The 23529-nt window shown below is 50.5% G+C and overlaps 1 protein-coding gene across 5 annotated transcripts in view; it reads left to right on the forward strand.

Annotated features, from left to right (window-relative positions):
* Nucleotides 1-23529, forward strand: part of DLGAP4 (DLG associated protein 4) — a 141083-nt gene that overhangs the window by 96609 nt on the left and 20945 nt on the right. For 3 of the 5 annotated variants that reach the window (XM_018057807.1, XM_018057810.1, XM_018057812.1), the window contains 3 exons: nucleotides 11727-12088; nucleotides 14538-14626; nucleotides 15173-15585. In XM_018057807.1, coding sequence (XP_017913296.1) covers nucleotides 11727-12088; nucleotides 14538-14626; nucleotides 15173-15585 — 864 coding nt within the window. Of the gene's footprint in view, nucleotides 1-9880; nucleotides 10037-11726; nucleotides 12089-14202; nucleotides 14283-14537; nucleotides 14627-15172; nucleotides 15586-23529 lie in introns of those variants that run through there. The other 2 variants (XM_018057811.1, XM_018057808.1) reach the window with 2 other exon arrangements.

A 23529-nucleotide genomic window follows, 5' to 3' on the forward strand; every position in this document is an offset into this window, starting at 1 on the left:
GGAGCCAGTGGTCTGCAGGGTGGGGGGCGGGGGGCATGGGGAACACACACACTCAGAGCCCCAGGAGAGGTTGTTGGTGTGGTACCTGCTCTTCAGGGAGCGCGTTTGCCTTTCTGACCCTCAGTTTCCTCATTTGTACTATGAAGAGGTTGAATTAGTCTGGTGGAGCTCAAAATACCAGATGGGGAAATGGTATTTCCCCCCCACATGGAGGGGAAAAGGAAAATGGAGCCCCTCCGAGGGCCCTGGCTGGGAGTCAGCCAGCCTCCCCAGGCCCTCTTGGGGGTCCCTGGAATCTGGCTTGAGAATCACTGGAATTACTATCTCCTCAGACCCTGGAATTTGAGAGTTTCACATCCTCGTTCCAGTCACAGTACCCCGTCAACCAGCTATGTGACCTGGGACAAGTGGCCTCATTCTGGTCTCTGCTTTGAGGCTGTAGTGAGATTTAGCCAAGCTGGGAAAGTCCTGAGTGACTGGGAAACCCATATCAGGGGTTCTGGTGTTTTCTGGTGAAGGGTCAAAGTGTCCAGGACTGCACATCCAGGGGAGAAGGGCGCTGGGTGGCCGTAATCACAGAGCAGGGCACCTTTTTCGTCCATATGCTGGGGCTCTGGTCCAGGAGCACCAGACCTCTGTCGCCATGGGCAGCAGAGCCAGAGGCACCGCCAGCTAACCCACTCAGAGGATATCGCCAGACCCTGCGTGAGGACCAAGACTAGGGTCCTGACTGGGGAACTGGCCTGGCCAAGATCTCGCAGGCCTGGCTGAGTGGCACCTGCCTCCGCCCCTGGGCAGGGTGGTGAAGCAGCAGCTACGAGTGCCGGCTCTGGAATCAGAACGCCGGAGCTCAGATCCTGGCCGCCTGACCTGGGGCTGTTCGCTACTCTCTGAGCCTCACTGTCTTCCTCTTTGAAGTGGGAACGATAGGCCTGGTGAGGACTTGATGATCTGATACAGTTACATCTTTTCATGCTAGGCCAGTTCACGGCCAGCCCTCCGTCTGGGGAGATGCCCTGGAGCTTGTGAGTCATCTGGCAGCTCGCTGTCCTCAGAGAACCAGCTGACCTGAACTGTGGGTCTATCTGGAGGGCATTGCTTAACCCCATCCTCCAGCCCCTCCAGCCTGAACGTGTCAGGACAGAACCACCTCAGACCTTGAGCCCAACGGGGATGTGAGCAGGGCTTTCTAAGGAGCAGCTGTTTCTGGAGGGCACCAAGGCTGTTGCCCCAGCAACCGAGCAGGTCCCTCCCAGGCAGCTGCTCCAGGGCCTTGGGGGGGGGGGGCGGCCATTTGTGTTCCTGGTGGGGCTCTCCTGTCCCCCGTCCCCTGTGCCCTGTGCCCTGGTGCCATGGGCCTGAAACCAGACCTGGCCTGCCACCAGAAGGGGTTTCTCTACTTTTGCCCAGCAGACCTGACATAGCGCCAGAGGGGCCTCCTGCTTCTATTTCAAAGTTCCCAAGGGTCTCCTGCCTTTGCAGGAGGTTCTTGGGGACCGGCTTCCTGGGGTGTAGGGGAGAGGAGGTGGGGTTCTGGAAGGAGCGGGGAGGTCTGAGGGCAGCAGCTCCAGCAGTCGCAGCCTCTGTGCCCCGGGCCATGTCAGCAGGCGGGCGTGTGCCAGCACAGTAGTTTGTTGGTTTTTTTTTTAAACTTTGGATTAACTAACTCCGTTTGTTAATCTTGAGGTTTTATTTATTTATTTTTAAGTCCAGATATTTCTGGCTTCACTCACCCAGGTCTCCACCTGACAGCCAGGGGCCAGAGGCATTAGAGGCCTGGTGTCCCATAGACATTTAAACTTCTGACGCCCAATCAAAGGCCAACCCACTTAGCTGGGAAAACTAAGGGATTAGACCCTGTGCAGAGTATACAGCCCACCATGGTCTCACAGAGCAGACTTTTCTACGCAGCCACTCTTTTCTCCTTTTTAATAATTTTTATTTACTTATGGCTGTGTTGGGTCTTTGCTGCTTCGAGGGCTTTTCTCTGGTTGTGGTGAGTGGGGGCTACTCTTCATTGCGGTGCATGGGCTTCTCATCACGGGGCCTTCTCTTGTTACAGGGTGCAGGCTCTAGGCCCTTGGGCTTCAGTAGTTGAAGCACATGGGCTCAGTAGTGGCAGTTCCCAGGCTCTAGAGTACAGGCTGAGTAGTAGTCGCGGTACACAGGCCTAGTTGCTCCGAGGCACGTGGGATCTTCCCGGACCAGGGATCGATCCCAAGTCTCTTGCACTGGCAGGCAGATTCTTTACCACTGAGTCACCAGGGAAGCCCCACAGCCACTCCAGAAAGCTAAAAGCCTGTTCTCCCATCTATAAAACATCAGTGATGATCATCTCCCCTCCCAGGCCTGTGGAATAAAGTAGTACCTGGCCCAGTACTCACTCGGTCATGATCCTTTTAAATCTGTACATAAGATAGGCCTTGCCTGGAAGACATTGCTTGAAGCACGGCTTCATTGCTAAACTTCACACAGAAGCTCCAAGCTTTACCTCCCACCAGATTGTACTCATATAGTGTGTTTGTGTGTGTGTGTGTGTGTGTGTGTGTGTGTGTGTGTGTGTGTGTGTGTTGGGGCCTGACCTAAAGGAATCTTTTCTCTTTTTTGTTTTTTATTTATTTTTTTTAAACTTTTAATTTTGTATTGGGATATAGTTTTTGGGAATACAATTTATATTGGGATATTGTATTGGGAATACAATTTATATTGTATTGATTAACAATGTTTTGATAGTTTCAGGTGAACAGTGAAGGGACTTGGCCATACATACACATGTATCCATTCTCCCCCAAACTCCCCTCCCATCCAGCCTGCCACATAACATGAGCAGAGTTCCATGTGCTATACAGTAGGTCCTTGTTGTTTATCTGTTTTAAATATAGCAGTGTGTACATGTCTATCCCAAACTCCCCAACTATCCCTTCCCTCTGTCTCTACCCCTTGGCAACCCTAAGTTCATTCTCTAAGTTTGTGAATCTGTTTCTGTTTTGTAAATAAGTTCATTTTTGTCATTTTCTTTTTAGATTCTGCCTATAAGGGATATCATGCAATATCTCTCCTTCTTTGTCTGAATGACTCACTTCACTCACTGTGAGAATCTCTAGGTCTATCTATGTTGCTGCAAATGACATTATTTCATTCTTTTTAATGGCTGTGTAATATCCCATTGTATGTATGCACCACGACTTCCTGATCCATTCCTCCGTCAGTGGACATTTAGGTTGCTTCAGTGTCTTGGCTGTTGTAAACAGTGCTCCGGTGAACTCTGAGGTGCATGTATCCTTTCAGGGCATGGTTTTCTCCAGACGTATGCCCAAGAGTGGTATTGCAGGGTCATATGGTAGCTCTTATTTTTAGTATTTTAAGGGACCACCATATTGTTATCCATAGTGTCTGTACCAGTTCACAAGGAGTTTTTCAGAGTATTTGCCCTGGGCATTAGATTCTAGCTCCAAGTCAGGAATAAATCATTCTTCCCTGAGCCTCAGTCTATCCAGCTGTCCAAATGGGTTTGTTCAGTCATTCAATAAATATTTACTGAGCCCAGCCCTGTATTGGGCTTGGTCCTGGGAAAACATCTTAATTCTATAAAATATTCAGGGTCAGTCTGTAAAGTGTCTGCCTGCAATGCGGGAGACCTGGGTTCAATCCCTGGGTCAGGAAGATCCCCTGGAGAAGGAAATGGCAATCCACTCCAGGATCCTTGCCTGGAGAATCCCACGGACAGAGGAGCCTGGCAGGCTACAGTCCATGGGCTCACAAAGAGTCAGACACAACTGAGTGACTAACACACACACACACACACTCTCAGGAACCTATGTTAGATACCCAGGATGTGTATCTGGTCGGGGAGAGGGACAGAAGACAAATGAACCAGTAGGTTGATCAGTGCCTGATAAAACCAACAAGGTCCTCAGAGCAAGAATAGCAGCTGTAGACAAGGGTGGTCAGGGAGGACCCATCAAGGATATGACCCCTGAGCCAAGACCTGAGTGGGCAGCAGCGATGAGAGCAGGTTAAGAAGGAGGAGGTGTGCAGAGATGGGGGTGGGAGCATCACAGACAGGAGCAGCAGGTTCAAAGGCCCTGAGGTGAGCACGCACTTGCCGTGTTTGCAGAACAGCAGCGTGACTGGAACAGAATGAGCAAGGGGGACGTGCAGGAACTGCGCGTGAAGAAGGGGCAGTGCCTGTTGCAGGCCAAAGTAGGCAACGTTATGGAACGGGGAGCCTTTGCAGAACTTGAGAAAAGGGAGGCAGTAATCTAGTTTGTACTTTTATTTTTTTTATTAATTTTTTTTTTTTTTTTAGTTTGTACTTTTAAATAACTCCTCGGGTTACTGTCTGGAGAGTGGTTCTGGGTGAGTTGGGCCACTTATGAAGCAGGGAGGCAGGAGGGTAGGAAGTGGCAGCCTGGACCGGGCTGATGGGATGGAGAAAAACCTGGCTCTGTGACATGTGCGTTTGTGGGGGAGGCCGGGGAAGAGGGGGTGGGGACTCCCCAGGCTCCTGGAGTGTGTCACTGAGTGCAGGGGGTCCCCTCTCCAGGAGAACAAGGCTGATGTGAGGGAGGGAGGCGCAGGTTCATCTGGACACTCTGGACTTGAGATGGCCTTGGCGCCTGACACAGGGCTGCCTTGTGTGCCAGGCCGTGGAGATAGGAGGCGATAACGCACCTCCAGCTGCAGTCATGTCTGCGTGCTGTGGAATCCTCCGACTGCAGGCCCATTCAGAGGGACTGTGAGGGATTCTCTGGGCAAGAAGGTCACACTGTTCCCGTTGTCTGGGCAGCCCCAGGAAATCAAGGACCCTGTCCGAGAGGAGGCAGCCCTCTCTCGAGCCCCCTGGCTCCATTTCACCAGCTGAATTACCTGAATTCCACTTCGCCAAGCCAGGCCCTGCTGGAATCTGTCTGCCCACGCTTTGAGCTCTTCTGCCCTGCTCCTCTGCTCAGAGTACCCCTCCACCTAAAAACCCCGCCTTTCCTTCCCTTCAGTGACTCTGGTCCGTCCTGCCAGACCCAGTCAACCCTAATGTCTTCCAGCTGTCCTCCAGAAAGTGATCAGTCTCTCCTTCATCCAGAAACCATGGTGACTGGAATTGCAGGGGCCACCCCAGGATTACAAGGCATCTTCATATCTGCCAGCTCTTTGGATCCCATTTAGAGCACTTGGGATGTCACACCCCACTTTCTGGGTGAAGCAGTTGACCTGCTCAAGGCTATTGCCTCCATGTGACCCTCATGGAGTTGGTGCCATAGCCAGGGCATGGGGGAGCGGTCAGACTTCAGGCAGCCTGGGTTCAAGCCCTGGCCCCAATACTGCCTGGCTGGAAGGTGAGCTCGGCCGAGCCTCCGCAGTTCTCTGAGCCCCACCTGGAAAATGGGGCAACGACAGACCTACCTCACATACCTGTTCTGAGGATTTGTTTGGCCAAAGTCCAATCCATGCTTATTATTCACAGTGCTTAACACACGTAATGTCTCACAGACACTGAATTAGCTATCCTGAGCCATTGTTCCAAAGGGAAATGCAGAGTCCTTGCATGTTCATCAGCTGCCAGCAGAAAACACCGAGGCTTCTGTTAAAGACACCTATTTAGTATATTGTTGATGTGTCAGTGTGGAATTCGGCCAATAACACCGTAACTCAGGCCTGAACGAAGCTTGTCTGACACAGACGGTTTCTCCATAAGGCACGTCACAGCCTTCCTGCACTTAACAACGCTGGACCGCACTTGAGCACTGTCCTTCGGGCCATTTCAAACTGAGAAATCACCACCAGCAACAAAAACACACAAACGTGAAAGTGCAGCATTAAGTAGACTAGGAATAGGAGGCGTGTTTACAGTATGAGCTGAAACAGAAAGACGGGGTCGCCCTGTTCAGTGTCAGCTGGGAACCTGCGTGTCGGGCTCTGCCAGTGGCCACAAAAGCCCTGCCGTGAGCGTTGATTTAAAGGTTACAGATGAGTCTTAGCACGTAGGCAAACTTGCATTACAGACTTGTTAATAATGAGGGCTGGGGGTAGGTGGAGCACTCGCTCAGTGAGGTCTGCGGTTAGTGTTGGAACCGACACCAACAGGAGTGTGTCCTGAGCGCGTCCCCTCTGGACAGGGCTGGGACTCCCTGAGCTTTGTGGCTTTGTCTTCCCCAGAGTGTCACCTTGGTAACCTCTTCGCTCCTGTGGACTTCGGGGTGGGAGGCCAGTGTAGGTTCTGGAGGCCCTGAGGCCACCCCCCACTCCCCTCCCCCAACTGAAGGGTTTGTTCCAGTTCCACTGGGTGGGTGGTGGCACCATTGAAAAGTTTCAAAGCAGAGGTGTGATTGGATTCCTTAAGTGGCCCATTGATCAGCATGAAAGAGGGGCAGGAAAGGTAAGACAGGAAGACGAGGGACCAGGGAGCGGCAGTGTGGGGTGTCTGGGGGGCTGGCTCTCAATCAAGAGAGGAGGGAAGGATGGGGAGGCAATTAGGAAGCACCTGGCTGTGTGCACTCGCTCCCCAGGAGGATGTTGTGGGGAGAAGTGCCACCAGTCCCTCTTGCTGGTGTTTGAAATTAAAGTTTGATGTTGTTCTTCTAAGGAGCAGTGAGGGAGGTGGTTCCAGGCTGGCACAGGGAGGCAGGAGCAGGGGGCATGTAGGCCGTCAACAGGAAAGTGGATCTCAGAGGCCAGTCTGTTCTGGGATTTTCTCCCAGCATCCTCTGCTTTGGGGAGGGAGACGGGGAATAAAGAGGAATTGGAGGCCGAGGGGGTGGGGAGCCTTGACTTCTGTTTTTACCATAGCAAGTGAGCCGCCCAGTTTAGCTGCATGTTGACCCGTTGCATGAGACAAAGAGGGATCTTACAGGTTCTCAGTCAGCCCTTCCTCCAATAAGCCCTCCCTGGAGCCTGGCAGAGCCAGCAAGGGAGGTCAGCTTTGAGGTCAGCTCCATTTGCACGGGGTCTCGGGTGGGTCCACTGGCTCTTCTGCAGAGCTTGTGGCCATGGCTCCCACACTGTTGAGGCTGCTTCCTGCTCGGTTCCTGGGCACCAGCAGACCTGAGGGCTGGGCTGGGCCTCGAAAGCATTTGCAGGGGGGCTAGCATCTGGAGGTTGCTAGGGAACACCAGCCACTCCTCTGAGCACCTGAACTCTGATTGGCTATCTTCTGTATCTTGACATTAAAAAAGACAAACAACGTGCAGAAGCAAATTTATTCCAAGCTGAGAGTTTGCTGGGTAAAATCTTGGTGCAGAAGGCAGAAATGAGACAAAGGGGGCTCCTTCTCAGAAGAAGCAAGTGCTTGTGCACAGTAGGGTGGGGAGACTGGGCTGGATGTCTGGGGCCTGGGGCCAGGCAGCCTCGCACAACTGGATTCCGTCTGATCCTGGGCGTGAGGGACTGGCTGGGCCAAGGTGAAGGCAGGGAGGCACATGGTCCCCAGGGCTCAGCAGTGCAGTGCACAGACAGTGCTAGGGTTCAGCAGACACTTCTCTCAGAATCTTTAAAAATACACACAGGAACCAGCTGGAGGAGCCGGTCACCATGGAGTGATCCCCAAGCTCCCCAGGGCAGGTCTGGAAGCTTTCCAGAGTGAATGGACGCAGAGTTGGCCCCGCTCACTGTGCTGGTGTCGAGTGTGGCACACAGGGCAGGGAGGACCGCAGTCGCATCCTGGCCGGCGCCAACACCCTGGGTCTCAGGGCATTTGCTTCCTCTAAAGTTCATTGGCAAATGATGGTTGTGCACCCTCTGGACTGGGGCCCGGCTGCCGAGGCACATGGGACACACACTCAGTTGGAGGCTTGGCCATGGGCCTGAGCGCTCCGGAGGAGAGGGTCAGACTCTGGCTGGGCCGGGGGGCAGGAAACACGGAGGATGTGCAGAGGGGTTTTGCCTGAGATGATGCATGTGCAAGAGGGCTTCGGTGCATGAAGAGTGTGGCATGTTTGGGAAAGGGTGGGAGGTCTCTCTGAAGCTCGAAGGGGCAGGCTGAGGGGGTGGGAGGGCGGAAGGTGAGGCTGTCGGTGTGGGAAGGCGGGACCAAGAAGAAAAGGCTCCAAAGTTGGGACGGGACTAGAACCTCGGGTTCTAAAGTGCCGGAAGCCTTCACTATGGCTAAATCCTGATTTTCGGCACTGGAGGGGTTTTTTTGTAGTGGTGAGGTTCTTTTTCTTATTTAGCAAATACTTATTGAGAGCTTTTTGTGCTTGAGACGTCACCATGGGCCTGGGATACGACCTGCTGTGCCAAGACAGACAGAGTCCCCCATCCACGTCAGGCCTGTAACCACTGGCAAGTAAATGCTGAGATGAGCACATGACAAACGTGGCAGGTGCTCTGATGGAGATCCTGAGAGACGCAAGATTAGGGAGCAGTCAGGGGAGGCCTCTGGGAGGAAGTGACCCCTGAGACGTGAGGAGCTGAGAGACGCCTTCTGGCAGAAGGGACAGCATGTGTAAAAGCCCTGAGGTGGGAGGAAGTGCAGGAGTTAAGAACACAGACTGGCTGCATCTGGATGCTGGAAGGGGCTGCAGAGGTGTCGGCCTGTATTTCTTGGCATTTCATGCCTGTGAAATGAGAGCTGTACTATAGAGTCAGGCCCCATCTTCCTGCCCTGGCTCGGGGTGGTGGGGAGCGTACAGTGCTCACAGATGAGTGATGCCTCCCACCCACAGAGGCCCCAAGGCCTCAAAATCCACTCCATTAGTCACACCACTTATCACCTGTGCCCCCGGAGACAGAGAGAATCCAAGATAAGTTCACTTCTCTTTCATCACATCTGGCTATCTGGCCTGGCCTCCCTAGTTCACTTTCTCTCTCTCTCTAATGAGTGGGTGCATCAGCAGGACTCTGGCATACACACCCTGAGAGAGAAACTGGAGGGTTAGCCCTCTGTACAGGCCTTTGACTGTGGAGGGTCCCATTGTGCCCTGGGTGGGGTGGGTCCCTGCACAGAGTGACTCGTTCAAGCCAGTGTCAGCCTACAATACAGGTTGGGGACAAGGACCCTGATTGCGATCACAGGGCCTCAGCTAGGCTTAGAGCCCAATTCTGGGTCCTCACACTCACTGCCACCCCCTTTAGGGAGATGTTCTTAGGGAGGTGTCCCCCTTTAAGCATTTTGAGGCTTCTTCCTTCTGATGTGGGGAAGAAAACTCCACTGAAGCTTCCTTGGGACATTCAGGCCAACCAAACAAATGAATCATGAAATCCCTGGTGAGTCCGGGCTCTGCGGGTTGTGGGCTTCAACGGGCTGCTCTACGTGTCAGCTCTTGAGGGAGACTACCCCGGGCCTGGTCAGAGAACCAGTCCAGTCTCCCACAGGGGCTGGGGAGTGGTAAACTTTTGGCTCACCCCTAGGTGTGTCTCCCTCAGAACGAGAAAGCAGTCAGCCGTGCTGGCCCTGGGCTGTCTGACCTCAGTGATGTAGCAGGTGTGTGTGTTTTGAACAGAGAAGGGGCTGGGTGCTCCCAGAGCACTGGGTCGCCTAGACTGGCAGGCACGAGGCGAGGCTCCGGGGCTTTTCCGTGGTGGCCTCTGGTGGTGAGGCACTCGAGTCACAGCTGTCGCTCTGCTGAGGGGGGCCCCTGGCTTTCCCAGTCCCCAGGACGGGCCTGGCCTAGTACACGTATCTGTCAGGTGAACAGGCGGACTGTCTAAACTACATTTTTTATTTTTGTTGCTGTTGGTCACTCAGTCGTGTCTGACTCTCTATGTCCACACGGGCTGCAGCACACCAGGCTTCCCCGTCCTTCACCGTCTCCTGGAGCTTGCTCAAACTCATGTCCATCGAGTCGGTGATGCCATCCAACCATCTCATCCTCTGTCGTCCCCTTCTCCTCCTGCCTTCAATCTTTCCTGGCATCATGGTCTTTTCCAATGAGTTGGCTTTTTCTTTTTAGGCAGTGGTAATTTGCATACACTTGGAGGAAATAATACAGCAGGATCCTGGTACCCGTTACCCAGTTTCCTTCAGTGATGACATCTTGCAGAACTGCAAGCTGCTGTCATAGCCGGAATACTGACACAGATGCAGCCGAGCAGTCTTACTCAGGTTTCGTCGTCTTCACTTGTATCACCTGTGGTACATTTAATCCACTGTGCTTTCATCACAAGTGCCGGTTCCTGTACCCACCAGCATGGTCAAGATACACAGCTCCCATCAATTCGCACATACTGGGGTCTTCCCTGTCACCCTTTTATAACCAAGTCCTCCAGCCTCTTCATCACTCTCTCCCCCAGTCTCCGCACAAACTGCTAATCTGTTCCCATCTCTATAATTAGGTCATTTCAGTAATGTTTTATAAATAGAATCATGTGATCTGTAACTCTTGAGATAGCTTTTTCACGAGGCATAATTCACTTGAGAGTCATCCAAGTGGTTGCTTACATCACTGTTCCTTTCTTTTGGTTGCTGAGTGGTCTCCCATGGTCTGGGTGCACCACAGTTGCTCACCCATTGAAGGGCTTCTGGGTTGTTTCCGATTTAGGCCTATATCACATAAAGTTGCCATGAACATGCTCGCCTAAGTTTTTTGTGAACATGTTATCATTTCTATGGGCTAAATGCCCAAGAGTGTGGTTATTGGGTTGTGTGATATTTGCATGTTTCATTTTAAAATAAACTGCCAGATCGTTTTCCAGGGTGGTCGTATCATCTTACATTCCCACCAGCCATGTACGAGTGATTCCATTTTCCCACATCCTCACCAGCATTCGGTGGTGTCCCCGTTTCTTATTTTGGTCATTCTGGTGTTTCCGCAGTGATGTCTCATGGGGCAGATGAATGGGCTCTCCCATGCCTTGTCCATGGCCCGGGTGGCTCTGAGCCTCGTTTAGAGGGTTCCCACTGGGCCGTCACCATCACCTTGATTGACAGCCCCTTGAAGGCCAGGCTTAAAGCCCCTCCTCTGGCTCCTGCTCCCTGTGGGCCTTACCTCAGTAGAGGCTGTTTCCATCCTCCCTGGGGAATGGGCAGCTGGAGTTCAGATGACGAGAAAAGCCACTGGATGTGACCCCACCCCTCAGAGGAAGTAGCTTCTGCTAGTTGACCAGCATCTCCTGTTTCAGACTGAAAGTCGAGCCAGCCCTGGGCCAGGATCGGAACGGGACTGTGAGACCCTACCTCCCACCCAGGGCAGGTCTTAGTTCCCTGAGTCTTGCTGGACACTGACTGGGTGCGATGGAGTCTTGGGGGAGGCAGACTGGTGTGTGGGGTTTTCACGTAATGAGGTGGGGGTGGTGGGGTGGGAATGGCACCCTGTGGGGAAGGATAACTGAGCCCTGAAGGCTGCCTTGGTCTTTGACCAGACAGGGAGGGGGGCCTCCGGCAGAGGAGCAGGGTGGAGGGAAGGTGGAGTAGGAGGGAAAGACCAAGAAGGGGAGTGGCAGGTCTCTGCGCTTGAGGACAGGCAAGGTTAACCATTCTTTAACTGTCCTGACCACACCTCTGCTGTCACTGCGGGTGCTCCAGCTGGATAATCCCTTTGTGTGGGACTAGGAGGGGGAGGGTCTGTTGGTCCCTCTGGGCATCCCCCACTAGACTTGACCTTGGCGCAGCATGAGGATGGGCAGGGCTCGGGTCTGTCTGTCTTGGTCATGGCTGTGTCTGACCCCCATTCTCCTCCAGAAATCCTCACCGAGGCCAGAGCTAGGGTCGGGTCAGGTGGGGCCTCAGCCCTGAAAGGGACTCCAGAGGGCTGGCGGCTTCACCCTTCCCCTGCCCTCCTCTCGCCCATCTGCAGGTTCATCATGCCTAGTGGCGTATAAGAAGACCCCGCCACCGGTCCCTCCACGCACCACGTCAAAGCCGTTCATCTCCGTCACAGTCCAGAGCAGCACCGAGTCTGCCCAGGACACCTATCTGGACAGCCAGGACCACAAGAGCGAAGTGACGAGCCAGTCTGGCCTGAGCAACTCCTCGGACAGCCTGGACAGCAGTACCCGCCCGCCCAGCGTGACACGGGGCGGCGTCACCCCAGCCCCCGAGGCCCCCGAGCCACCCCCAAAACATGCAGCTCTGAAGAGCGAACAAGGGACGCTGACCAGCTCCGAATCCCACCCCGAGGCCGTCCCCAAAAGGAAACTGTCATCTATAGGAATACAAGTAGGGGCCCCTTTCGCACTCTGTCCTCGGCCTGCACCGCGCACCTGCCTGCGTGTAATTACATCTGGCGGAGGCCCACTAGGTCTCCTGGGTCACGGTGGTTTGTCTGTTTTGGGGGGTCGGCCCCAAGTGGCCAAACCAAATTCCACCCATAAGCCATGCCTTCCTCGAGGTCGCCCGAGTGTGGTGTGGGCCATGCAGCTGTGGGCGCGTGTCCCCGCTCCAACGATGGGTTGTCCCGGTGAATGTAGTTACACTCAGCCAGCCATCTCCTGTCCACTGTTTGCCTGTCCTCTGTCTGTCTGTTCACTCCACCCTTTGCCCTGCCAGCCGACGTGTGGGAGACAGGACTGGCCCGACAGTTCTCTGATCCAAGGTCAGCTCAGGTGCGGAGGCTGCAGCCCTGCCTGGTGGTGGGAGCAGCGTGGAGCGTAGACGCCAAGGGCCGGGGGGACCAGGACCCAGGGCCCTGGAGCCTTGGGGGTTGCTCCAGGGGGACTTTGCCCAGAGCCCTCTCAGGCCTTGGGGACAGGTAGGTTGCTCAAGGTGCCAGGCCCACAACAGATTGAGAAGTGGGACATCGGTCCTGACGCCTCCCTCCACAAGAAACGATCCAGGCAGATAATTCCCTGGGACCAAGGGGCCAAAGCCAGGAGACGCCTCCGGAAGCCAGGCTCTCAGTGCACTCGTGACCGCGGCGCGTAGCAGGGCCGGTGCGCTAGCTTTCCACCCACCGCGGTGCCTCCTGCATGACCTCATAGCAGTACTTGAGCTGAGCCGGGAAAACCTGGGCCCTGCCTGGCAACTTTCAAGAGTTGTTCTACATCCTTAATTAAGTAAAGCACACTCCAGGTGGGGAGTGGGGAGGGCAGCTACAGTGGGCTGAGAGCTTGGGGAAGGCAGAGCCCTCCTAACCCAAATGCCAATCAAGGACATCCAGGTGGCGTGCATGGTGGCTTAGATCAGACAGGATCTCTGTTTCCCCGGCCACCCCTGGCCAAGTGCATCAGAATTATAGAAGGAACATGGGACTCTAAGGAGGGCTGAATGGACCAGAGATGGCTCACTGGCCAGTTGCTTGCACTTGATTCTTGGGGAGGCAGAGTTTAGGCAGCTCTGGGCTACAGTTTTCGCCACGGATACAAGAAGAAAGTTGGCCGGGAGACTGTGTTTTCTGGTCTCCTTCATAAGTTCAGCCCCTGGCCTATACTCTGGAGGGATTCTGAGGGGTACGGAAAATCGCTTAGTCTTGGTTGGGCAGCCCCACCCTCTTCTTGGCCAAACCAGATGATCTCATCTTTACAGAAGACCTGAGAGACAGAGTCACCCTGATTCTTTCACTCAGAGGTTCACACGGGGCTGCGAACTCTGGCTCTCGGGCCCACCCAGGCTTCTCCCTGTCGGATCACCCCACTCCCATCCAAGCTCTCCAAGCAGTTCTTGGGAGCTGGTGATGCCTCGTCCCCTGAACTGGCTATAGCTGAAGGAGACATGCAGTTACACCCTCCATGGTGGGGAGGTGCCTGGCGCTCAGCCCCATCCCAGGAAGCCTCTGTGGCCTCTCTGAAGCCAGGAGACCAGAGCTTCCAATTTCCAGTGACAGTCCCAACAACCCTCGTCCTATCCGTTAGTGCCTCAAACTGCTCAAACCTGGGTTCTCCCTCATTCATGAGCAGTGATGGAGAGGCTGGCCTGGCTACTCTGTGGCCAGGTACCTCTGTCCCAGGAATGAAAGGTAGGCCCAGGGCATCCCTGGTACAGAGAAAGTGCCGGCCTTGCACGTGGCCCTGGTCTACTGCTGCCCTGGCCCACCTGGTGCTGAAGGTAACCTCAGCTGAGTGTGATCGAGGCCCAGGGATGGCGTCCCGTAGGGCCCAGGGACTGGGCCGGCTGTGGCCTTGGTGACAGCTTTCAAAACCAGAACTGCTGCCCAAGGTTTGCCCCTCATGTGGCGCCCCCAGCCTGCCCTTCAGCTGCAGGGTTGGGGGAGTGACCTCTGCCTCGAGACAGCCCGGCTTCAACTGCACCAGATAACGGCTGTGGCTTTGTGTGTGTGTGTTTTCTTTCTCTTTCGTTGTCCTTTTTTTTTTTTCTTCTCTCTGATGCGTGTAAAGGAGAGGACTAGAAGGAACGGTTCCCACCTCTCGGAGGACAACGGACCCAAAGCGATCGATGTGATGGCACCCTCCTCAGAGTAGGGAAAGGCGGTCCTCTCCACCCCATCCCACCTCCCGCCCGCCTGCCCGCCCGCCTCCGCGCGAATGAGCAGTGCCCGGCTTCACCTGGTCCGGCCTCGGGCCCACGTGCAGTGTCCGCATGCCTCGTGTGCGTCTGTCCGCTCGTCTGTTTGCGTCGTCCCACTAATGTGAATTTCAGCAGCAAGTGTGGTGTTTGTTTTTTTATTTTTGTCTTTGTCCCCGTGCCGTGGCTGTCGTTGTCCTTCAATAAGGTTGACTGCATTCAGCCAGTGCCAAACGAGGAGCCCAGTCCCGCTACCAAATTCCAGTCCATCGGGGTTCAGGTAGAGGACGACTGGCGGTAAGTGGCACCGAGGTGGTGGCTGCCTCTCCCCTCTCCTCTCCCTCCCTCCGCTCTCACCTCTCCCGCGCCTCCTCCTCCTGCTCTCCCTAACCCACTTCTCCTTGCTGGATTTCTAAGAACCAAGCTGGGTTGGGGGTGCGGGCAGTGGTCCAGGCGTGGGAGGCTGGGCGGGCAGGGCGGCCGGTGTGCTGATGAGCAAGGGTGAGCGCTTGCTCTTTGAGAGGAATCAGCCACGGGGACTGAGGCCGGGCGGAGTCGTGGCCCAGCACCCCCAATGTTGGTGGGCTTCCTGGCCCCGCTGCAGTAAACAGGCAACCTTATGACCTTGTCCGTGTGTGCGTGTGCGGGCAGGGCGGGGGCTGAGCTGAGAATGAGACGGGGCTGTGGGACCCGCTTCAGGCGCATGGTGAGCAGACGATGCATCCGTTTCTCTGTCTCCCGTGTGTCCGGGTCGGGGTGGCCTCTGGTCTCCGACCCTCTTGGTGACTCACCCTTTCCTGTCCCCACCCCTCCTCGACGCCGTTCCCTCCCCGCCCCCCACAGAAGCAGTGCCCCCTCTCACAGCATGTCCTCCCGACGGGACACCGACTCGGATACCCAGGATGCCAATGACTCGAGCTGTAAGTCCTCTGAGAAGAGCCTCCCAGACTGCACCCCGCACCCCAACTCCATCAGCATCGATGCCGGCCCCCGGCAGGCCCCCAAGATTGCCCAGATCAAACGCAACCTCTCCTATGGAGACAACAGCGACCCTGCCTTGGAGGCATCCTCGCTGCCCCCGCCTGACCCCTGGCTGGAGACCTCCTCCAGCTCCCCGGCAGAGCCCGCGCAGCCTGGGGCCTGCCGCCGGGACGGCTACTGGTTCCTGAAGCTGCTCCAGGCAGAAACAGAGCGGCTGGAGGGCTGGTGCTGCCAGATGGACAAGGAGACCAAAGAGAACAACCTCTCTGAAGAAGGTGGGTACTGCGAGGCCGGCGTGCTGGGGCGGGTGGTGGGGGTGCCAGCCCCAAGTCTCCAGGGCTCGGCAGGGGGAGTCTCTTTAAGTTCTCTTCTTGGCTCAGTTGTGAACCCACCTCTTATTTTCATTCTTGCTTTTCTTCTATCCACCTACATAACCAGCCTTTTTCCAGAAAGAATTTATGTCAGCAGCTGATAGTTGCACAGGCTGTGGGATCAGCCACCCCCGGGGTTGAATCCCAGCTCTTTCCTTACTAGGGAAGTGACCTGGGCAGGTTTCTTGAACCTGTTTCCTTACCTGTAATGTGGAGATAGTCCTACCCTCTGATGTAGTGGTGCTTGTTCAAGGTCTGATGAAGTACCAAGCACAGAAACTTGGCACCATAATTACGCCTTCAGCAGTTCCTTATTGAGCACCTACTGTGTGCAAAGCATCAAGCATCTACCTGTGGGCTCAACAGGGTGTGAGGAGCTGTGAATGGGTGAGACAGAGATCATCTACTCCCCACTTGGTTTCTGTCTATACCATACCTGTTTCCAAAAATTCCCCTGAGAATATGTAGAGAGCCTGCAGTCACAGGTGGTTGATACAGGGGAGGGGAGCTCTGGCCCCCAGTTTGCTCCCCTCCACAGACCAGGCAGGAGGGACAGGTCCTCAGAATGTCCAGAAGGGATGGAGCATCCCACTGAGCCCTGGTGGGCAGGGCCTGAGGAAGACACCCCTTGAAGATGGAAAGTCCCTGTTTCCACTGTTTCTAGGCCAGTTCCCAGCTCTGATGTCACAGCAGGGAACTGTTGTGAGGTATATGCCTAATAACTTCTTACAGTACTAGCATTTACAAAATCAGAGCAGTGGCATGGATCCTGAACTGCTTCTAATAGAAACCATCCAGCCCTCTGGCCTTCTTCCTCAGCCTTCCCCACCTTCAGCTCTCAACTGCTCTGTCTTCTGGTATCTACCTTCAATATTTCTTTCATTCTTTTTTTTTTTAAATGGGAATACCTTTCATTTCCTCTCATTAGTCATCATCATGTATTGAAATCTGCTATAATAGTTCATATTTAGCTCTGTCACTTCCACTTCCTGTGCCCCACCCTCCATATATTACATCAGTTTAGGATTAAAAAAACAACCAATATTTCTGTTTACTGTGAGCATGGAAATGATAATCACTGCAGAGCCTTGTAGTATGATTTCATTGTCTCATACATTTTATTTTCCCTAAAATAAATGGTTGCCTCCTCTTCTGTATACTTTGTTTTCTAAGCTCTTATTTGTAATTTTTTTCACATGCCCCACAAGATCTGCCAGCCCACCATTGACATTGTTTCCCAGGTGTGAAGACGTATCAGATCATCTTATGATCTCCTGTTTTTCCCAGTGCCCTCTGTCCCCGGCTCTGGTCTGGCCAAGTTGCTCTCTAGGCCTGCTACCTAGCTGCTGTCTGGAGGCTTCCCTTTTCTTCACCTGGGACTGCCCTTAGCTACTTTCCTGCTTTTTGGATCATGTGGTCTTTTGCTTTCCTGGGTTTAGTCCTTAACTTTACTGGAGCACACCTTCAGTTGGAAATAAATTTTTGGAAACCACCATATCTTTTTTCAGACCTCATATAGTTTGGCTGAGTGTAAAGCTAAAAATAATAAATACCAATTATTTTTATATAACTGTAGATATATATATATAATATTAAATAAAATTGAAAATAACTTTTCCTTAGAACCTTAAAGAGGCTGTATTATACTTAGCTTCCATTACTTGTGCTTAAAAAAAAAAAAAAAGTGTGGACTTCCCTGGTGGTTCAGATGATAAAGAATCTGACTGCAATGCAGAAGATGTGGGTTCAGCCCCAGGGTCGGGAAGATCCCCTGGAGAAGCAAATGGCAACCCCCTCTAGTTTTCTTGCCTGGAGAATTCCATGGACAGAGGAGCCTGGTGGGCTGCGGTCCATGGAGTCACAAAACAGCTGGACACGACTGAGCAACTAAGACTTTCACTTGTGCCTAAAAGTTTGAGGCTGGTCCAGTTCTTAGTCCTTGGAAGCTGTTAGAGTCTTCACTTCACTTCTTTTGTGAAGGTTCTAGATGATGTGTCCTGGAATGGGTCTTTGTGCCAGTAGTTAATAGGCCACTTATATGTGGAGACCTTTTCTTTCTTAGAAATAGTCTTGCATTAATTTTTAAAAAACAATTCCCTCACTTCTACTTGTTCTGCTTTCTCTCTCTGAAACTGCTGTCACTCAGATGCTGGGTTTGCTGAGCTGATCCTGTCTCACATCTTTTTTGTCTCTTATCTTTTTATTGTCTGTCTTTCTGGAAGACTTTTTCTTTTTTTTTTCACGCTATAACAGCTTTATTGAGATATAATTCGCATGCCATAAAATTTACCCCTTTTCAGTGTTACCATTAGTACAGTCAGTACACTCATAATGATGTGCAACCATCACTACTATCTGAATTCTGAACATCTTCATCACTCCAAAAAGAAACCCCATGACTATAAGCAGTCACTCCTCATCGCCTCCGCCCCACTGTCTCTTAGCAACCACTAATTCTGTCTGTGGATTTGCATATTCTGGACATTTATGCAAATTGAGTCATACAGTATGATCATATGACAGGACTTTTGTGTCTCACTTTTGCCTTTTCTTGCCACACATTTTGCAGGCTCATTCATGTTGTAGTGTGTATCAGGTTTTCATTCCTTATCATGGAATAATATTTCATTTTATGGATATACTACATTTGATTGAAACATTTGTCTGTTGATGGACATTTGAATTATTTCCACTTTTAGGCTAGTGTGAATAATGCTGCTATGCACATTTGTGTACAAGTTTGTGTATGTAACCAGAAGTGGAATTGCTGGGTCACATGGTTATTTTGTGTCTAACTTTTGGAGGAACCTGCTGAACTTCCATAGTGACTGCTCCGTTTATAACATTCCCACTAGCAGCACACAAGGGTTCTAATTTCTCCACCTCCTCAGGAACTCTTGTAATTACTGCTCTTTTTGATTATAGCCATCACCGTGGTAAAGTAGTACCTTGTTGTGACTTTGATTTGTGTTTCCATGGTGGCTAATAAAGTGTACAGCATTTTTGCATATGCTACTTGTGTATCTTTTACTGGAGAAATCTATTGAAATTTGGAGGTTTTCCTGACTTCGCTCTGTCCATCAAATGTTTATTAGAGCCATCCGTATAACAGCACTTTGTTACTCTGTTCCTTTTTAATATTTTTTCCTTGTTACATGGATAGAGTATCTTCTACCTTTCTAAGACCTACATATATATTTATTTAAGTTTTCACGTGTCTCTGTGTTGTCTCTGTTTCCTTTAGATCCTTCTTTCTATGTATCTTTTTCGGTTGGAATCTTTCTTGGAATGTCCAGTAATCTTTGGTTGTTTATTCATATTAAAAGTGAGCAACTAACCCAGGAGTAGGAAGGGATGGAGTATAACATTGCTAATTTTATTGTTAGCCTAGTAGTCCCTCTTGTTTTTTAATCTTATGATTTAATTTAAAAGAGAACTTCAGAATTTCCTGACCGTCCAGTGATTAGGACTCAGCACTTTCGCTGCTGTGTCCCAAGTTCAGTCCCTGATTGGCGAACTAAGAATCCCTCAAGCCATGTGGCATGGCCAAAAAATAAAATAAAACTTAATTTTAGAGTTAGCAAAAGCAAATTATATAAAAACAGCAAAAAAGTCATGGTAATATACTGGTGTGTTGGTAATATACAGTAATAATATCAAAGATGAAATAATTATTTAACCATCAGGATAAAAACTCTCTAATAGCAGGATAAAACTCATAATAGCAGATAAAACTATTATGAATAATGCCGCTGTGGACATTCATGTACAAGATTTTGTTTGACTACCTGTGTTCGTCTTTTGAGTATATACCTGTGCATGGAATTGCTGGATCATGTGGTAATTCTTTAATTTTTTTCATTTTGTTACTATGAAATATATATAAAACCTGCTGTTTTAGCCACTTTTAAGTTTGTAATGCAATGGCATTACTTATATTCACAATGTTGTATATCACCAACATCTATTTCCAAAACTTTTTTATCACCTCAAATTGAGATTCTGTACCCATTAAGCAATAATTCCCCATTCCCCTCTCCACCCAGCCCCTGGTAACCTCTAATCTGCCTTCTGTCTCTATGAATTTCCCTATTCTAGATCTTTCATGTAAGTAGAATGATAGTGTTTGTCCTTTTGTGTCTGGCATGTTTTCAGGGTTCATCCATGTTGTAGCATATCAGAACTTCATTCCTTTTTATAGCTGAATAGTATATTCTACTGTATTTAAATACTGATACCACATTTGTTTGGTCCATGCATCTGTTGATAAACATTTGGGTTTTTTCACCTTTTAGCTACTATGAATAACGCTGCAGTGAACACTGGATATAAGAATCTGTTTCATTCCAATTTTCAGTTCTTTCGAGTTTAAACCCAGAAGTGGAATTGCTGGGTCACGTGGTAATTCTCTGTCTGGCTTTTCAAGGAATCGCCAAACTGTTTCCCATAGCAGTTGCACCACTTTACATTCCCACCAGCAATGCAGAAGGGCTCCAGTTTCACTATAGCTTTGCTAACACTTGTTATTCGGTCTTTAAAAAAAAAATTATAGCCATCCTAGTAGGTATAAAGTAGTATCTTGTTGTCATTTTGATTTACATTTCCCTAGTGACTGATACTAAGCATCTTTTCGTGTTCTTATTGGTCATTTGTGAATCTTTGGAGAAATATCTATATTCAAATAGTCTCTTTAATGGGGCTGTTTGTCTTTCTGTGGTTGAATTTAGGAGTTCTTTACATATTCTGGATAATAGGCCCTTGTCAGTTACATGATTTATAAATATTTTCTTCCATTTTGTAGGTTGTCTTTTCATTTTCTTCATAGTGTCCTTTGATGTGCAAAAGTTTTTAATTCCGATAAAATCCAATTTATCTATTTTTTTCTATTGCTGTGCTTCTGTTTTTTTAAAATTATGACTATATATTAATTTAATAAAAATTAAAATTAGGACAGGGACTTCCTTGGTGGTCCAGTGGTTAAGAATCCACCTTCCAATGCAGGGGACTCAAGTTTGATCCCTGGTCTGGGAACTAAGATCCCACATGCCACAGGGCAGCTAAGCCCACGCCCTGCAATCAGAGAGGCCCAGAAGCTGCAGTGACCACCCGGCGCAACCAGAACAAAGACCAGGACGGAAAACACTGAGGCAGGGAGAGGCAACCAGCAGGTCTGTGGGCAGGGCCTTCTGAGAGCTAGGCTTGCAGACACCTCAGAATATTGGTTTCAAATAACACACAGTAAAAATCATGTCAAGATAACAAAGGAAGCCAGGTACATTAAAATATAGTTACTAAAATAGTAAATAAGCCTGTGATGTGATAATATATGTACTTCTTTGTTAAGGCATTAAATAATACAGTCTTGCAGTCTGTCTACTAAATTTTAAAGTAATGATGACAGTAAGCGTTATTTCGAGATCGCTGTAACCGCTGTAATGCGACATGAAATTCTCTTTGATTTCTGTTGGTGACAGTGTGGCAGGTGCTCCTGACACTGAACCAACGTATTTGTTGCCTATCTGAGTTTAAGGGCGTCCTGTTCTAGCGTGACTGGGTGGCAAACTGGTCCTTTCCTTAGAAGATCTTGAAATGTCAGTATCTTTTCCCTGTAACCCTTCAGAATCTTCTTCGGAAAAGAACCCTCTAGTTTCTCCCGGGGGCCTGTGTCTGGTTGCTCGCATCCCAGATGCTAGGCGGCAGGAGGGCGCTCACAGACCATCATTCATTCCATGCTGTCCTCCACTGACCCTGCCTGGTGTCCTAGGGTTGGAGCACCTAGAGCAGCACTTATAGTCAAAATATAATGTGAACCATGAACTTTAAATGTTCTAGAACTGCATTTAGAAAGAAAAAAGAGATAGGTGAAGTTGATTTTAATACATTTATCTTATTCAGGATGTCCAAGTAGTAGTGTTTCAACATGTGTTCAACACAGAAAATTATTGAGGCGTTACATTACTTTCCTACTAAATATTTAAAGTCCAAAATAAATAAAATAGAAGTCCAGTGTGTACTTTATTTTATCATTCTCAATCCAGACAAACCACATTTCAGCTGCTCACTTGCTTCATACGACCGGGAGCTGTCGTATTGGACGGCACAGATGAGGAGAATAAGCCTGGGGTTGAGGGGACTTCCCTGGTGGTCCAGTGGCTAAGACTCCACGATCCCAAAGCAGGGGCCCCCGGTTCAATCCCTGGTCATGGACCTAGATCCCACATGCCACAACTAAATATCCCACATACTGCAACTAAGACCCGGTGCAGCCAAATACATTAAAAAAAAAAAAAAGCCTAAGGTGGAGGTGCAAAGATGCCTTAGTGACAAAGTGTTGGTGGAGTAGGTTAAACTTTCTGGCACTATTCTTAATTCTTTCAGGATTGAGAAAAGGCTTCCCTGCTAAGGGTTATTATGTCATGCCAAACAGTATTACCTTCCTGTAGTATTATAAGCACGTGCTCTTTCAACATGATAACATTTCTCAATAAGCAGTCCCAGCCCTTGCTGTTGAACCTGAACTCTGCATGGAGCCCTTTCCCCAGCCCTGCATCTGTGGCTATAACTTAAGGACAGAATTGGTCACATTGCTCTGTCCCTTAGATTCAAGATAAGTATTCTGACTGCTCAGGTGAATCAGTAACACGCATGCAGGTGGCTGCCTTTCTCAAATAGGTTTTGTGTTAAACGACCGTTCATCTCCAGAACATTTTCATCTTCCCCAGGTGACACTCTGTACCTATCAAACACTAACTCCCCATCCCTCCTCCCCCATCCCTTGGCCATCACCATTCTTTGCATCTCTGTGAATTTGACTAGGCACCTCATATAAATGGGATCATATGGTGTTTGTCCTTTTGTGACTGGCTTAGCATAATGTCCTCAAGATTCATTGACCTTACAGCTTCTATCAGAATTTCCTTCCTTTTTAAGGCTGAATAATATTCTCCTGTGGGGAAAGACCCACATCTTGCTTACCCGTTCATCTGTCAGTGGCTACACAGGTTGCTTCCATCTTTTGTCTGTTGCCAATAACGACACTTCTATCTCTTAGGACCACAGTTCTTCCTTGATGACCCTGCTTTCTGATCAAATTATGTGTGTCCAGGCAAGGCCCTCGCCTGCCTTACGGCCACAGGTTTCTTGTGTTTAATATTTATTTGCTGCATCAGGTCTTAGTTGCGGCACGCAGGATCTTTAGTTGCAGCTCTCCAGTGTCTCTCTAGTTATCACGCAGGCTCTAGCGCACACAGGCTCAGTAGTTGCTGCGCGCGGGCTTAGTTGCCATGGGGCATGTGGGCTCTTGGTTCCCCAGCCAGGGATTGAACTTGCATCTCCTGCATTGGAAGGCGGATTTTTAACCACTCGACCACCAGCGAAGTCCACGGCCACAAGTTTGTTTTTTGTTCTTTTTTTTCTTATGGCCACAGATTTTAATGTCACTGTTCTTAGATCTCTGGAAGAGCGTTACCAAGGAGTGCCTGAAGGAGACCACGGTACCTGCATATCATGCAGAAACCTGGCAGAGATCCTCCAGGCATTGCAGCTGGAGGGAACAACAGGGACAAAGGCAAGGAAGCAGGGAAGGGCAGGTTCCAGGAACCACAACTGAAAGAAAGGGATGGGAAGAGTAGGAAGCTCACTGAGAGGGGCCTCAAATATCAGATCAAAGTATTGAGCATTATCCTCCAGGCAGGGTGGGGAGCAGCTGAAGATCTGAAGAAACAGTGAGATGGTCAGATTTTCTAATTAGAAAGATCACCCTTGACTGCTGTGTTGAAAAGGCTTTGGAAACAAGGAGACCTGGGGTGGAAGAGGAAGGAATGGATAAACAAATGTTTCTGAATGTTC

This window comes from Capra hircus, chromosome 13 (genome assembly GCF_001704415.2).
Source record: "Capra hircus breed San Clemente chromosome 13, ASM170441v1, whole genome shotgun sequence".
Taxonomy (NCBI): Eukaryota; Metazoa; Chordata; class Mammalia; order Artiodactyla; family Bovidae; genus Capra; species Capra hircus.